The sequence below is a fragment of the Branchiostoma belcheri genome, unplaced genomic scaffold (genome assembly GCF_001625305.1).
Source record: "Branchiostoma belcheri isolate BF01 breed outbred unplaced genomic scaffold, Haploidv18h27 scaffold36, whole genome shotgun sequence".
NCBI classification, from domain to species: Eukaryota; Metazoa; Chordata; class Leptocardii; order Amphioxiformes; family Branchiostomatidae; genus Branchiostoma; species Branchiostoma belcheri.
Genome location: NW_017803976.1, coordinates 65,683 through 81,709, shown reverse-complemented (window position 1 = coordinate 81,709; position 16,027 = coordinate 65,683). Strand labels below are relative to the sequence as shown.

At 41.3% G+C, this 16,027-nt stretch overlaps 1 protein-coding gene across 1 annotated transcript in view; it reads left to right on the top strand.

The window, feature by feature from the left end:
* The window catches only part of LOC109475961 (phosphatidylinositol 3-kinase regulatory subunit alpha-like), a 59,537-nt gene extending 43,591 nt beyond the window's left edge, over nt 1–15,946 (top strand). The window contains 14 exon segments of the mRNA XM_019776766.1: nt 541–639; nt 2,673–2,768; nt 3,416–3,625; nt 4,427–4,628; nt 5,313–5,422; nt 5,993–6,050; nt 6,052–6,105; nt 6,790–6,888; nt 7,398–7,578; nt 7,854–7,982; nt 10,415–10,533; nt 10,808–11,068; nt 12,003–12,167; nt 12,842–15,946. Coding sequence (XP_019632325.1) covers nt 541–639; nt 2,673–2,768; nt 3,416–3,625; nt 4,427–4,628; nt 5,313–5,422; nt 5,993–6,050; nt 6,052–6,105; nt 6,790–6,888; nt 7,398–7,578; nt 7,854–7,982; nt 10,415–10,533; nt 10,808–11,068; nt 12,003–12,167; nt 12,842–13,049 — 1,991 coding nt within the window. The 3' untranslated portion in view covers nt 13,050–15,946.
* The last annotated feature ends 81 nt before the right edge of the window (nt 15,947–16,027 follow it).

Genomic DNA, 16,027 nt, shown 5'->3' with positions numbered 1-16,027 from the left:
AGCAATGGTGGGGGATTTCTGAAATGAAAGATGGATAAGTCAAGGACACAAATAGAAGGAGAAAATGAGAAAAAGTCAAGAAGAAAATGACTAATAAGAATGGAGGAGTAGGTTAGGCCTCCATGTTTTGGAACTGCTCCATCTTGAAATGATAAAGATCAAGAGATTGTATGTCTATGTAATTACATCCTGGTTGGAAATATTGTTTTGGGTGGCTGAGCTGTGGTTTTGTGTGGGGATTAGTCTGGACTCTGGATGGAATAGGTTGACAGCTCATGGGTGTGAGGAAGATTGACAGGCAAAATGACTGATCAGGTCAGGTACAGGAAATGGCCAGACATAGGAAATGGGATGAACTTTAAGAGTAGGTTGACAACCATATTTGTTGGGGAAGATTGACATGAGGTCCAAAGGTCAGACACAGGAAATGAGGTGAATTTGAAGGTCACAAAAAAAACCCATAATACTTCCCAGAAGTCTGAATCTCAGATTTCTAGTACTGTTGTAGATATCACTGATGCTATCAATGTCCTCCCCCAGACTGTGCCTACAGTTGTCACCGCATGTGTGCCCACACCGGCGTCCCTCCCTGTAACACAGAGGTCAGGGACAGGCGAAGAAGAGAAAGCTACTCACCAAGTAAGTCATATTGCCAATCTGTTTCTCACTTCTTACTTCATCGAACAGCTTACACGTATCAACGTCTTCTTCTCTTCGGCCAACTTTCAAGGGTGGTGGGACACATTTTGGACGTAAATTCTCTATCTGATAATTCTTTAGAACATCTTTTACTTTACGGATCATCCTTTTGCAGTTTTGAGACTAAAAATTTTTGAGCTTTACTCAGAATTTCATCATCAAAAGTGGTCCTTTTGTATCTGATCGATCTTTTCGACTTCACAATTATTCTACTCGTGTCCTATCAGTAATAGGGGTTGGGACTTGTGCTCGTTGAATTTCATTTACTAAACCCCAGTTAGTTTGTTTCGATTTGTATATATTTCTTTATTTGTCGAAGTAATCAGTATATCTCTGCTCAATCATTTTGTGTAGATGGCACCGTTAATATAAGTTCCATGGAACTTGAGTTTGATGCCATCTTGTATGTTTTTATGTTTTTGCTGTTTTAAAAAGTCATAACATTTCTCATCCGCAAGGCAGACTTTTTTCTGGCGTAGGACCGCTGAAAAAACAAGCCGTTTGACGTACATTTAAATTCATTTGAAGTGGTTGTATGAAGAAGTTATCATCTTCTGAGATTTGACTTGAGCGTTTGTCTCATCTCACAGACAAAATATTCCCGGATGTGTCAACACTTGAATAAGAATGTTGTCGCTTGTCCCAGATGTGCATCGCAAAGTGAATAGTGTAGCATTGCAAACGGCTGTTACACGAAACGATTTGTCCGTTTCCTGCTTTTTGTAAATGAAGACTTGAAGTGCGTTCACAAGATGTGTCATTTCCATCTGTTTGGTCTGCTAGATACAAAAGTCTTCAAATGCTGTATGACGTACTCACCTAGGGCCACGCCAATTTTATTTGTTGCTTCTCGAATCGCCCTGTCCATTTTTTTCTGATTTGCAAAAAAAAAATTTGTGGTTCTAAATTAACTGCAAAATGCTCAATGAAAGACATATTTTGGCCCCAATAGTTGAAGAAAGTCCTTTCTTCCTAGTTCTTAAAGTTTTTCAATGTAACAATGCAATTTTGTTTCATTAAAAATTCAAAATCTCTTGTTTTAATTTTAAACCAGCCTGGTATGTTCGCTTCATGGCTCATATTGTAATATTTCTGGCTATTATGGGGTGCCTTGGCCTGTTTTTTTTTAATTTTTATTTCACCCTGTGGCTTCATATTTTTTCTGGAAAAATCCGAGAAACAACCAATTAAATTGGTGTGGCCTAGGCTGTAATTTCATACAACCGTCATATGGAAGTGAGGACAAAAGCGAGGATCTTTCTCGTCCATTCATAGATACGTAGCGCGATCGTTTAGAGTGGTTTTTGAAGCAGTGAGAAGTGGGGGAGCATTTTGCGATGGCTGGTACGGAGGCTGTCCAGGGAACTGGTTGTATGCCAGCGTGTGTGTACGTGTTTTGTGTGGGGTGTGATCTTCAGGGTTCTAGCTAGGATTTAATTTTAGCGTAGTGGCACTGGCCACATGTTGAGGGAGCGCCTCTTCCACGGTGTGGAGCTTTAAAAAATTTGAGCTAAAAAAGAGGCCATTTGAGGGATACCCAAAGGGAAAAAATGTTATTTTTAAGTTTTGTACAATGTATCCTTGATTGGTAATTTTTACATTTGATCTGGCATTCTTGAACAAAGAAATACAGTCAAAATGCCCCTATGCTGTATTGAAAATTAGCGTAGGGGGGAAATTTAGCGTAGGGGTCAAAATTATAGCGTAGGGGGGCCCTACGCTACTTCGCGCTGGCTAGAACCCTGATCTTATATCAGGACAAGGACGTCATATGTTCACCTTTTCTCCGGGGATTAGGGGCAGACAGTACATTTCACTGTTGTGTCCTTTCCACATCCTTTGCTTTGTATCAAGGACATTTCATATTTTCCTTCGTTCCCAAACACGTATTTGTCGAGGGATATTTAAGTACTATTATGTAGGAAAGCCATGGTAGATTTTGAGATGTACAATGTGTCTGGTTTTCTGCACAGATCCGCTGTTTGGGGAGGATTTGAAGCTCCAGTTCAGTCCGCCCGACCCCGCACCAGTGGTCGTCATCAAGTGCTGTAAAGCCATAGAGGAAAGAGGTGGGATATGCTTATGGTTAAACTACATATGTATCATGGTTAAACTTATGGTAAAAATGTGTCCAGGGCCCAACTACAAAGCAGTGCGTAGCCACTGAGAGGTTCACCCAGATGACTTTACTGATACTGATACTAGTCAAGTTAACATTAGAGGACTGTCTTTCGAAAATTTACTTTGTTGAAATTGCAGCAAGACAAGACAATGCAGGCACTTCGCAATGTGAAGAAATTACTGAAGTAGCGTGCGTAGTCCAGTGGTTAGCGATCCTGCCTCTGGACTAAGAGGTTGGGAGTTTGAATCCTGGCTGATGTCGCTCACTCGACATGCACGCTACTGTTTAGGGTCGCAGTCCTTAGGACGGGACGTTAAGCCGTGGTCCACTGTTCATTGTGCTTGTCGAAAAGAGCAAGGGGAATTTCCCTGGTACAATGAACCTGTAAATACTGTACATAGCACCTGTCTTCTCTTGTCACGACCAGTGAAAGATTAGCTCTTCAGTGAGCTAAACTGGCTCGAGATCACTTCCACTTTTTTACCGTACTACAGTATTCATTTTACAAGGACACCTTAACATCTAGCCTTTTCTTGCTGTTTTTCAGCCATCTTTTAGTCGACTTTTGTGTTAAGAATTCTTTTTATTGCCTAGGTCTTGATCTAGATGGAATCTACAGAATCTCCTCCTCAACTGCTGCTATCAACGAACTCAAGAAGTCGTTCAACACGGATCCCAACTCGGTGGATCTAAGCATCTACGACCTCCACTGCGTCTCGGGCGCGCTGAAGCGGTACCTTCGCGAGCTGCCCAACCCGGTGCTAACCACTGAGCTGTATGACAGCTTCATCGCAGCAGCTAAAGGTAGGAAAAAGGCTTTTTGGCGACGCCTCAGGGGTGGAGCCGTTGGTATAGTACTGCAATTGAGTTGAAAATATTCCAAGAATTCCACGATTGCATTCCATAGGGAACTTAATTTTGTCAACAACTCAAGAACGGCTGGATGGATTGGTTTCATACTTGGTGGGTCCGTAGGGTGTGACTACATCTAGAAATGATTTTTGGCCCCCTAGTGGCCTCCCTTGGTACTGCAGCGGAAATCAGCTTTTTGTGGTTACGGTGGATCCTTGTCAAATATTCTGTAGACTGTAAGATAGCATAGTTTTTCTGATTTTGCTGTAATAATTTCATTTGACTGACTGTACACAGGGCTCAAAATTCGTTTTGCGTAAAAGGTGCACTGGTGCACACAACCTAAAAAATTGGGTGCACAAAAAAGTTTTTGGGTGCACCTGATATGAAATAGAATAGTAGAGTGCTCACTCACTCACTCTCGTCCTGTGACCTCAGTGGTCGACATCCAGCACTGATGTAGAGTGCTAGCAAAAGCTAATTATGTTTCATTTCTAAGGAAAAGTACTACAAAAATTCTTAGATGTTAAGAATGTGCTGTATTCTACAGATTTCTGCTGCACATTTAACATCTTTACATGCGTAAACCTACAAAAATATTCCAGTGCACCCACAGAAAAAGTGCACCTTTAACATGGTACCTGTCTGCCTCATCAAAACCAATAGAGAATTGGTAGCCAAACGGCTACTTCACTATACTAAAGGTTAAAAGCTTGGCAGCTAATAGCTTTTCTGAACTGTCCCCATTTCTAGAGCTGAAAGAAGAAGTAGAGCTGGTTGCGCGACTGCTGGAGCTGGTGAAACAGCTGCCTGAGCAGCACAGACTGACGCTGGAGTGGCTCATGGCGCACTTCTGCCGTGTCTGCCAGCACATCAAGGCCAACAAGATGACTCCCAAGCACCTGGCAGTGGTGTTCTGTCACATCCTGATGAGACCGCCCTGGGAACATGTGCTGTAAGTACCCAGCTCAGGGTTCTAGCTTGGATTTAATTTTAGCGTAGTGGCACTGGCTGCATGTCGAGGGAGCGAAGCGACCGAGAGGGGGGATGGGGCGGAGCTTAAAAATTTGAGCTAAAAAAGAGGCCATTTGAGGGATACCCAAAGGGAAAAAATGTTATTTCTAAGGTATGTACAATGTATCCTTGATTGGTACTTTTTCACATTTGATCTGGCATTCTTGAACAAAGAAATACATGTACAGTCACAATGCCCCTATGCTGTATTGACAATTAGCGTAGGGGGGAAATTTAGCGTAGGGGGTCAAAATTATAGCATAGGGGGCCCCTACGATACTTTGCGCTAGCTAGAACCCTACCCGGGCTATTCAGACTGGGTTTAGAAAGTGGGAGGGCTGTTAAAACACAATTTGTAATCCGCTGTAGCTCTTGACTGAAAAATGAAAAGACCGAAGACCTTAGCTACTACTATATACTGTTAAAAGAAATGCAGTTACTTTTGTGATTACCCTTTTAGTCATTCCATCATCACCACTTTCTGTAATTGTTTTAAGGTGAGAAAAGGATGAAACAATATTATACATAGTAAAAATGGTTTTACATAGCAAAACTGATGCTGTTACTAACACCATCTTTACCCTACACTGTCACTGATGTTTCCAACTCTTCTACCACTCTCCAGGCAAGTGACCAGTAACACGGAGTACCATGTGAAGGTTGTGGAGTTACTGTTGACAGGAGGGAGCTGGGGAGAGCCACTGCCCGATGTGGAACTGGAAGAGGACAAACCAGGTAAAAACAGACACCTTGATTTGATTTGATTTATTGAAATTTCAACAGTGCAATACACGTTGCTGGTGTTGTGTCCCACACATAGAAACAAATACAGCATGGACAATGCTCAGTTACACTTGAGCTAAGTGAGGAAAGTTGTGTAAAGTGCCTTTCGCAATGGCACAAGATCCATGCCATGTCAGGACTCGAACCCGGGACCTCTTGGTTCCGAGTGGAGCACTCTGCTGTTTCGCAACACAACCCCACATACCTTAGCTATTATGTTAGCATGTGAAATCAAAGATGCATTGCACAAGTTGCTTACTTGCAAAAATTTCATGCTTCACCTCAGTTCAGCATGACAAAAGAAGATTTGGAATCATTTTCAACTTAAGAATACGATATTCTTATGATTATGGATGTTTTTTTTAATATGTTTCCTCCAGGGATTTCATTTCTGTTGTTACTTGCGATCAAGTAGTCATATTCTAATCCTGGCCACCTAATAAATTTTAAACGCAAGGATACATCAGAATTTTACTCAAGATTTTTGTCCTGATGTTGTATTTTGTTTCTTTCTCACACTAGCCATACCACCCCGGATAGCCACTGGGACGAAAAGGCAAAGAGAACAGCTTCAACAACTACGAGACACCACAGTCTCTTCAGGAGGCAGAGTGGTACTGGGGAGACATCTCAAGGTGAACTGTCATCTTCCTCAGCCTTGACTGTCTGCACATGAAAATTGTCTTGTCTCTGTGACATCATTGAATAGTTGTAGAACCCTTGTCTTGTCAATGTACATATATGTACATTTAATTTACTACCACGTAGGCTGTACTTAGCTTGATAGGGCATGGATGTAAAATAAAAGCTAATGAACAAATTAATTTTCTTGGTTCAAGACTGCTCAACTTGCCCAAATTTTCCATTCCTTGATAATTTCCTGTATCCGAACATTCAGGGTTGGACATGTCCAATTTCCCACTTGCCCAGGGCAAGTAAAAGTACTGTTCAGGCAAGTGCATGTGCCTCCACACTTGCCCGATTGGGCAAGTAAATTTTTTGGATGCAAAGTATAGCTGCTACGGTGTTTGGAGCAAGTCAAACCACCTTCTGTCAATAAATTATATGATATAGAAATTAAGCATCCAACATTATAAACTCCAAAATATGATGACTTCCTTGGTGGTAGTAAAAATGCATGGAAATAGGTATATTTTAGGCAAGTGGATTTTTTTACAGCTTGTCCAACCTTGGAAATTACAGCTCAAATCTGGTTGAGAAGTTAAGTTGGCACGCAGCCTAAAGTGCCAAATGCGTAAAACTCTGACTGTGTACTTGTGTATGAGTGAAGGCTAACAACAAGTGGTGTATTCTCACAGGGAGGAGGTCAATGACAAACTGAAGGACACACCAGATGGAACCTTCCTGGTCCGAGACGCCTCCACCAAGTACAAAGGGGACTACACACTAACCCTCAGGTAGGAGCCCTCCTCAGGTTAATGCCCTGAAGAAAAGTACAGTACTTGTTTGTTAGCAGAATAAATGGTTGCTGTACTGTGCTTGTTTCCTTGTGTACTGTAATAGCAAACACACAAACGTTTTGACTTGTTGTAGCAAATGTATCCGAAAACTCAACCTTTGTCCTTAATTTGAGGTGCCAGAAATGTTAAATTTCGTTCATACATCAATGAAGGTTAGAAAAATTTGGGTGCACAAAATTTTTTGGGTGTACCATATCAAATAAGATAAGTAGAATGTCAGCAAAAACTTATTATTATAATGTTTCATTTCTAAAGGAAATTACTACAACAATGATTTTATTATTATTATTAACACTTAGATGCATAGAATATGCTGCACCCACAGAAAAAATTGGGTGCAAAGGTCCAAATTTGGGTGCACTAAGGTGCACATGCACCCAGTATTTCGAGTCCTGAACACACATCATACAATCAATACGATGCTGACATTCCATTTCTCCACACAGGAAAGGGGGTAACAACAAGTTGATCAAGATCTGCCATCGTGATGGGAAGTACGGGTTCTCGGAGCCGCTACGCTTCAGCTCTGTGGTAGAACTGATCCAGCACTACCGGAAGGAGTCCCTGGCACAGTACAACTGTAAACTGGACGTCAGACTAACCTATCCTGCCTCCAAGAGCCAACAGGTAAGGTCTTTAACCAGGTCTCCAAATTGACTTCTCTTCCCAGCACTGTCTCAAAAGTATATTCCAATTGTCCCGAAGTAAGGATGAACTGTCCAAACCTTTTTTGGAAAGTATTTGAGTAGTTGAGAAAGTATTGTATGACTTCAAGAGTTTCCTTCCGTATTCGTAGCAATTTGACACCCTCGGCCCAACTGGCTGTCATTTAAATGTAGGAATGTTAAGAGATACGTGTACTTCAAGAAAAGTTGAGAGAAAATGTTGCTTGATTTGTTTAGGGTGATGAGAGTGTTGAGGGCAGCAGTGTGGACATGGTGGGGAAGAAGCTTCAGGAGTTGAACAAGGAGTACCTGGACAAGAGCAAACAGTACGACCAGCTGTACGAGTCCTACACCAAGTCCACTCAGGTGAGATTTGATTTGATTTATTGAAATTGCCACAGTGCAATACACGTGGAACACAGGCAGCTGTTGCTGGTGTTGTGTCCCACACATAGAAACAAATACAGGACAGACAATACTCATTTTCACTTGAGTCTAGTGGGGAAAGTCGTGTAAAGTGCCTTTCCCAAGGGCACAAGATTGGTGACATGTCAGGACTCGAACCCGGGACCTCTTGATTCCGAGTCGCGCACGCTGCCATTGCGCCACACGACCCCGAGATACGCAGCGCTAGTACTGTTTACTTAAACCCATATTTAGGTTCAGGTCCGGATTCAGCGGATTCCTTTTTCCTGCATTTTGAGAAGTAAATTTGAAAGACAGACCCTGGCTAGAACACAAATGTCTAGGCTCTGCAATTACAGTCAAACCACAAGAGGACCACCTGGCCAGTGTGACCACTTTTTAAAATTTTTCCTGCTAAAACAAAACCATTGTAGTCACCACCTGTCCACATAGACAAGTTTTTTTCGATCCCCTGGGTGGTCCTCTTGGGCAGTTTTAGCTGTATGAATACAGGGGTGACTTCTGGGTCAAACACAGAACAGGTTAGTACCAGGACTTTGGTTCTGATTTAAACAGCTCCATCTGGGTTTTATGAAATACTGACAGCTCTGTGGGGTCAATGTCCTCACCAAGACTCCTTGAAATGATTTAAGGGATAAGATAAACCATTAAGGGTAGTATTAGGGTAAGCTATGTCTTATCCTAAATAGATCTCTATCAGTCGCCAGTGTCTGTCATAACATGAAGTATTAGCATGAAAGTTCATCTGAGTTGGTAATTTACGCAGTCAAAAATTAACAGTTCTCCAACTCAAAAGAGAAATTTTGGTGAGTCTAATTTCTTTGAGTTCACTCACACTCACTCACTCACTGGGTCGAGCTTCCCTCGGTTCCAATGACTGCTCTCCATCTCTTCCTATTCTTCATTTCTACCATCAGGTTTTTCCTGTTGAGCTGGGTGTCGTCCATTAATTGGTTAACCCTTGTCCTGCTGGCATTCCTGGCACAATATTTTTCAATAATTCATGTCTTAATTAGATCATAGACCCCCAATTTTTTTTTGCTCTGCAGTGGCATTCGTTGCGTTTCGCTGCGGTGTGATGCGTTGCACGAGAAATACCCCCAAATTGTACCTATACAGGGTGTTATATAGATGGTACTGTATGTGCAGAACAACAATTGTTGTGCTCCGCAGGACATGGGTTTAATATAGTTTCTTGCTGGACGACCTCGACTTTCTTTGAGTATAGGAGAAGAGTTTAATTTGACTTAGTGCTGCTAGTATTCAGTGCATGTTTTATCAAACACTGAATGATAGACAGGTTAGTAAACTGAGCAGTAGGTCAGTGTCCTCCTGTGAACTGCCGCCTTATTAAAATAATTTAAAGGCTAAGATAAACCATTAAGGATAGCATCAGGGTAAGCTCTGCCTTATCCTTAAGGTGTCTGTCTGTTGGTGGGTCTTAAGGCTGAGTCCTTGCAGCTCCCACATGGTGGTTTTAGATAAGATGGGGGACAATCTGTTCTGGTGATACATGTGATGGTAGGAGGTGGAATCTTTGGGGAGTTATCCACCAGATCTTTTGAGGTTATTGACCTCCGTGTGTGTCATTTAAAGCGCTGAGGTTACTGACCGATATTTGTGTCATTCGATGCATGTAAATTCTACGTTTTTACGATCAGTTGTGGGTCCTTGGAGGGTTTCGTGGCTTTTGCTGGTCCTGGTTCAACGTTCAAATATTTCGAAGTGTATTTTAGTGCTGTAGGGTCACACATACATTCTGGGGGCATTCAGAACACTAGTGCAGTAAGATTCTTAATTTCAAGCACTTGTAGACTGTATTACAGTACAACTACAAATGTATTTGTGACTAGTGCTGTGTACCGGTTTGCTGGACCAGTCCCGGACTTAAAAATGTTTAGGTTCAAGTCCAAAAAACCTAAAGTCAAGAACCGATTCCGGACTTATTAAAAATAAAAACATGTCACGTACGACCTTTTTCTTTCCAAAACCATGACAAAACCGTTCCATAGATTGCAAAATCTTTGCTGCAAAATGAAGAAAACATTGCCATCGGGCATCATCAAGTGTCGGCCTCCATGTTATATGGCCAAAGTTTCACCCAGACAACATTGCAAGGTTGCCAACATGCAATTTTGTATATGCCATGGGTTTAAGACCAGACTTACGAGTCCGGAACTGAACCTAAACCTCTTGACTTGAATCCAGACCTGAACCTAAATGCGGGTTTAGGTACATAGCACTATGTGTGGCTGTATTGCAACATGTATGTTTAAAAGTACAAACCTGAATACAGTAGTTCTGAACATGAACTAGAGATTGAAGGTTGTTAAGAGTTGTGTCTTACCATCTGGTGTCTGTGTGTTGTACAGGAGATCCAGATGAAGCGTCAGGCCCTGGACGCCTTCAAGGAGACCATCAGCATCTTTGAGGAGCAGGCCAAGTCACACGAGAGGTACCACTCGGAGGTCAAGGGTCAGGAGTACAAAAAGTGAGTATGTCCTACCTGATTATCCATATATTGTATAGAGAAACATACAGGTAGCTGTATGTACTTGATGTTGTAAGAAGTAACTTTTCACTTTGTAGGTTTGGAATAAAAAGATTTGGAAAAATTCTTAACAAGTTCTTAACAATTCTTAAAGTTCTTAAAAATTCTTATCACTGTATCGAGAGATAAAGGGCTGACCTAGGTTTTACCCAAGCAACCTTTCATCTTTGAATAGTCATTTTAATAAAGGTAATTTTAACCCTAAAAATTACAGGATTATGGAGAACTACGAGAACCTGAAGTCGCGGCTGAACGAGATTATTGAGAGCAGCAAACAGCTGGAGCTGGACCTGAAGCTGCAGACAGAGGGGAACAGGAACCTGGACAGGGAGATGAACTCCATCAAACCTGACATCATCCAGCTGCGCAAGATCCGAGACCAGTACGTCATGTGGCTGGGGCACAAGGGCGTCAAGCAGGACAAGATCAACGAGTGGCTCAAGGCTTCGTACGACGGACATGGCGGAGACACCACGTAAGTACCGCTGCGTCATTGTCTGGTGCTGCTGAGTCGAAGCAGGCCTCGAAATTAACCTTTTTTTTGCGACACCTTTGGGGCGGAGGCATTTGTGCAAGTACTACGATCGCTTTGAAAGAATTTCAAAAATTGCTCGAATGCATTCCCTAGGGAACTGGTTTTGAGGTAATCTTTGGCCATGTGGTTTTTGTACCAAGCAGGTAACTTACACCGGGTGCCCAGTGCCACCAATCCAGCTGCCTGGCATGATTAATTACTGGTCAGAATTGTCCCAAAAATAAGATTTCAATTGTCCCGAACTGAGGATGGACTGTCCCAACACCTGAATTTGTACAACTTTAAGTCCACTTAATTAGTAAGTGTCCATCATTTTTCCCAGACTGTAGGGAAATACATGATAGTATCATGGGCGCAGAACCATCTTTGAGGCCCCCCTCCCCGACATTTGGAATCCCTGATTGGTCAAATTTAAATGTTTGTCAGAGTATTATGGGCTGCCGGCGGCCTGCAGCAGGATGGATGGATCGCGTTCCTAAATGACGTGGACGGTCACAGAATTTTCCAATTGCCCCAAAATTGTCACAAAACATAATTTGAATTGTCCTGAGCTGAAAATTTAGTGTCATTTGACACTGGGACACTGTTAATTTCGAGCCCTGTCGGAGAGAAATTAACAAGGTTGTTCTTATCACATAGACATAACAATATGCTGATATTGTACCTTTGGGCTCTTTATCATTTTGAATAGCCTTGAATGGGATGAAAAGAGGATCGCTTGCGATATGATTTGTAAGATTTAAAAATCCAATGATATTTCGACGACAGACATTGGAAATGTTTGTATACACACTATATCACCAAAGATCACATGGCAATAATATGATAAAGTGTTTTTCCCTGTGAATCTTACATTGGACTGTTTTACCTGCAGTGCACCCAACTTTAACGAGGAGGCTCTGCCGCACCATGATGAGTCTCTGTGGTTCCTGCCTGACTGTTCACGGGTGGACGCTGAAGGCTTGTTGGCAGGAAAACCTGAAGGAACCTTCCTGGTGCGCAAGAGCAGTCAACAGAACAACTACGCCCTGTCCATTGTGTAAGTACAATACATTCTTATACTAAGTTATAGGACAGTAAGCTCAATATGTTAACTAGAGAAATAACATTTGCAAAGCAAATGCATAATGTTTACCTTTGGACATGGTCTGCTCTGTGACGTCTTACTCAAACACATTCACATACATGTACTACTAGTATATGGTGACAGGGGCAGAGCAGACAGTGAAATTGCAACATTATGTAACCCAACACCAGTCACCATGGTGACAGATGTCAACAGATCATGTCATTGGTCAGGTCAGAGGTCAGTGTTTGGAGAAGAAAAAGAGGAAGAAACAGAGCAAAAACAATATGTTTTCCTTCGGTAAACATAATAAAAACAAAAAGAAAACAAGAAATCAGAAATTTCATACCTTCGTGTGTAAAGATTGACTTTCTTGTTTCATCCATTTTTGGGAACAAGATGTTTATTTACCCTTTTTATTATTGTTATCATTATTATTATTATCAATTATTATTATGCTTTAAATTGAAATGGAGGAGGACAAGAATAAGCCCTGAGGCTTTTTTCCTCCTCCTGCACATTCATTTTGTTTAGGTTAATTATTTTATATTCTGTTTCGTTTGATTATTACATTTACTTCTGTATTGTTTTTGTTTTATATATATGTGCAAATAAAAATAAATAAAAACGCTGTGTTGTGTTTACAGAGCGGAGGAAGGGGCAGTCCGACACTGTGTCATCTACAACACAGCGACCGGGTACGGGTTTGCCGAACCCTACAACCTGTACGCCTCTCTCAAGGACCTGGTGCTACACTACCAGCAGAACTCGCTTTACGAACACAACGACTCGCTCAACACGACGCTGGCGTACCCCGTGTACGGCCCTCCCCCGCCCGACCTCCCGCAGCGGTGACGTGGTGAGATCGCGGTCGCTCGGATCCACAAAGGTGCTCTCTATCAAGGGCTGTACTGTGACTGTGACGAGGGTAATACCAACACGACAGCCGGTAATCTTGGGGAACATCGATCCCACGGAAATAGTTGTGAAAATACGAACTGATGAACACCAACTGGTCATGGCAAGGTTATTTTAACATTTGAATGCCATAGCTTGAAGCAAAGAGATATCTAGATACAAGAACAAGTAGTTGTTTTTTTTTTGGTCCAATCAGGTATGTTTGCAGGAGTGATTCAGTAATTTTGAAGTTTTACTGAAAGCGGACTGCATAATCACTGCCAGTGTTAAATTTGTTCACAAATTGTATCCCTTTTGACAGATTTATTTCAATGTTTATGTTTGTTTGTTTGTTTGACAGACCTTGTCAACACGTCCTAGCTAACGCTAGGGTTCCCATGATGCTTTTAGAGTAACGGTACCCTGTTTGAAATCCTTGGAAAGCCAGAAATATGACAGACACACTTCCCAATGTATTGTCAAAGGACATATCAAAACTCTGTGCACGCAGAATTTTGTCAGTGACCTTAATACTTACAAATAGTCAACGCTGTGTATCTATATGTATATAATATATATATCTAGCATTGTATGAAGAAGATGCAGCTTGACATGGAGAGAAAGATAGGAATGAGGAGGCCTTTTCTTAGTCCATCGGCTTAAAGAGTTAGAAAAAAAATTTTCAAATTGTTCTGAAGAATGACAGATTCAAGGATTGTCGTTTCGATTTGTTGAGACTTGAAGAAGAGCTTACTGTCTAAGAAGAGGCCATCCTCAGCCGTCTTGAACAATAAGGTGCAATCTGAAGTTCCGGGAAATTCCGAGGTTTCAGTCCCGAGGAAACCTGCGGAGTTTTCCCTGGAGAAGACTTCAAACATGATTCAGGGTTTATGAATGATGTTTATTAACAGTGTTTGATGCTAGCTGCAGTCACAGATGTGGGGAGGGGGGCAGACATGACTGTTGTGTGAATAAGAACAGTTTAGACTTGTACATGTTACTAATGAAGAAAGCATATGGCTTGTGAAAAGGAAAATACCAGAAGTGCTGTACAACCCATGAAACGATAGTTTAGGCGGGAAAAATGCCTCAAAAATTCCACCTTTGTTGTTAAATCGGTAAGGATTTCAGTATTTCTGCCACTGATCTTTACCTTGTGTCCTCTTTTTGTTTTCTTCATTATGAATGGTCATGCCTGAAGTTGGAAGACTATGGAATTGCAGATATGAGTGAATCGGATAGGGGGCGCTGGAAGACTTGAGAAGCTTTCTGTTTTGTAATATACTTGCCTAATTTTTGTACAGATGTACCATGATGGTTCCTACTGATTTAGAGACAGAGAGAGAGAGAGAGAGACTGGGCTCACAAGACTGTGATTAATGTAAATAGAAGCATCACATGAGACTAACCAGGTTTAGGAAAGAAATTATCTTTGTTTTCCTCCCACGTTCCCTGCTGTTAATTTTGGCTTGGTAGATTCCCCCACGTGACAAAAAAACAGAGGTAATATTGGGAGAGTATTGCAGAGGCTGTTACGATGATACTGTGATATTTTTTTTCTGGTCGCACTCTACAGCTGACCCTAAGTCTTTTTGTGTACATAGACATTAACTTCTTTTGTAAAAGTTGAAATGTAAAAGCTGGGATGATTGCATGGTGTGTAAAAGGGAATCCATGGTGCCAATGTGACAGGCAGTTTGCCTTGCTGTATCAGCCGAACAAAATGAAGCGGTGCCAAGCACCCATATGAAGACAGTAATACTGCAGATTTAACATCAAGACAACACGTCTGCAGAATTTAAGATCAGAAAAGGCTGCCTCAACTATAACACGTAACCGTCTTGTATTGACGTACGCCTTTGTATTATATTGTATCGTTCATACATCGTCTAAAATGACCATATGCCCAAGGATATGAAGTCCGCAGAGTAGTGGAAACATATCTTCATGTATATCGATATCTGACTGTGAAGAAGAAAAAAAAAGCAGCTTTTGAACTGAAATTTGGTGCTTTACGAATCTTTCCCACATATGGACAAGCTGAGGACAGACTCAGAATCTCTGCTAGTACCAAACTGTTTATTTGAAACGTTCCAAATTTATCCTCGAAAATCCTAACATCTAAAGCTGTCCTGAGCTTTTCATACTTGGGAAAGAGTCCACTGGTTCTTCTGTGTACACTTTTTCTATAGATGTTCACTATTTGATATATTGTGCCAATGGGCCATATGCACCTCCCTTGATGTATATAGACTTCTAACAGGTGTTAATGTAGGCCGTTGAAAGATGCATTAATGACAACTGGGTAACTAGCGCAGAGAAGTTTGTTTTTCCGTAGTGCGTATATTTTGTTCGGTTCAAATGACATACAGTCGAATTGAAAACAGAAATGATCAGATCAGTTTGTTTGTAAAGATCTCTGCTGCTGTACTTACAATTGTAACGTTTAACAAAACTCCGATAGCATTCCATACCAAATCACTTATCAGGGACAGGTACCACTCAACTGCGAAGAAGAAAAATTAGAACAAGAAGAAACCAATTTATCCACGAGTCTTAAATTTGGGTGAAGGAAAGCTGTTGGATTTTGTACCAAAAATTAAGTTTGTTATTATCGTACTTTGTATTAAAAAAAAGAAGAAATATTGTGATTTTCTTTTCCAAAATCAACCTGATCCTGTGCCATTTAGGAAGAAGAAAAATGGATAAAAACTTGAACCATTTTGGTGTGAAATCTGTGTTGCAAAATTCCAGATAACTTGTGAGTATAGAGTCTTGGATTTTTACTCTGATGAATTGTGTCCTCTGCAATACACTCTCAGTTGGAATAAACTTGGAAGAATGACTTTAAAAATGAAACAAGTCGTGTGTGGTGTCTTCATTGGTTGTGTTACTTTACTGATGGTTAATATGTTACGATGTCAGGTCATGCCATT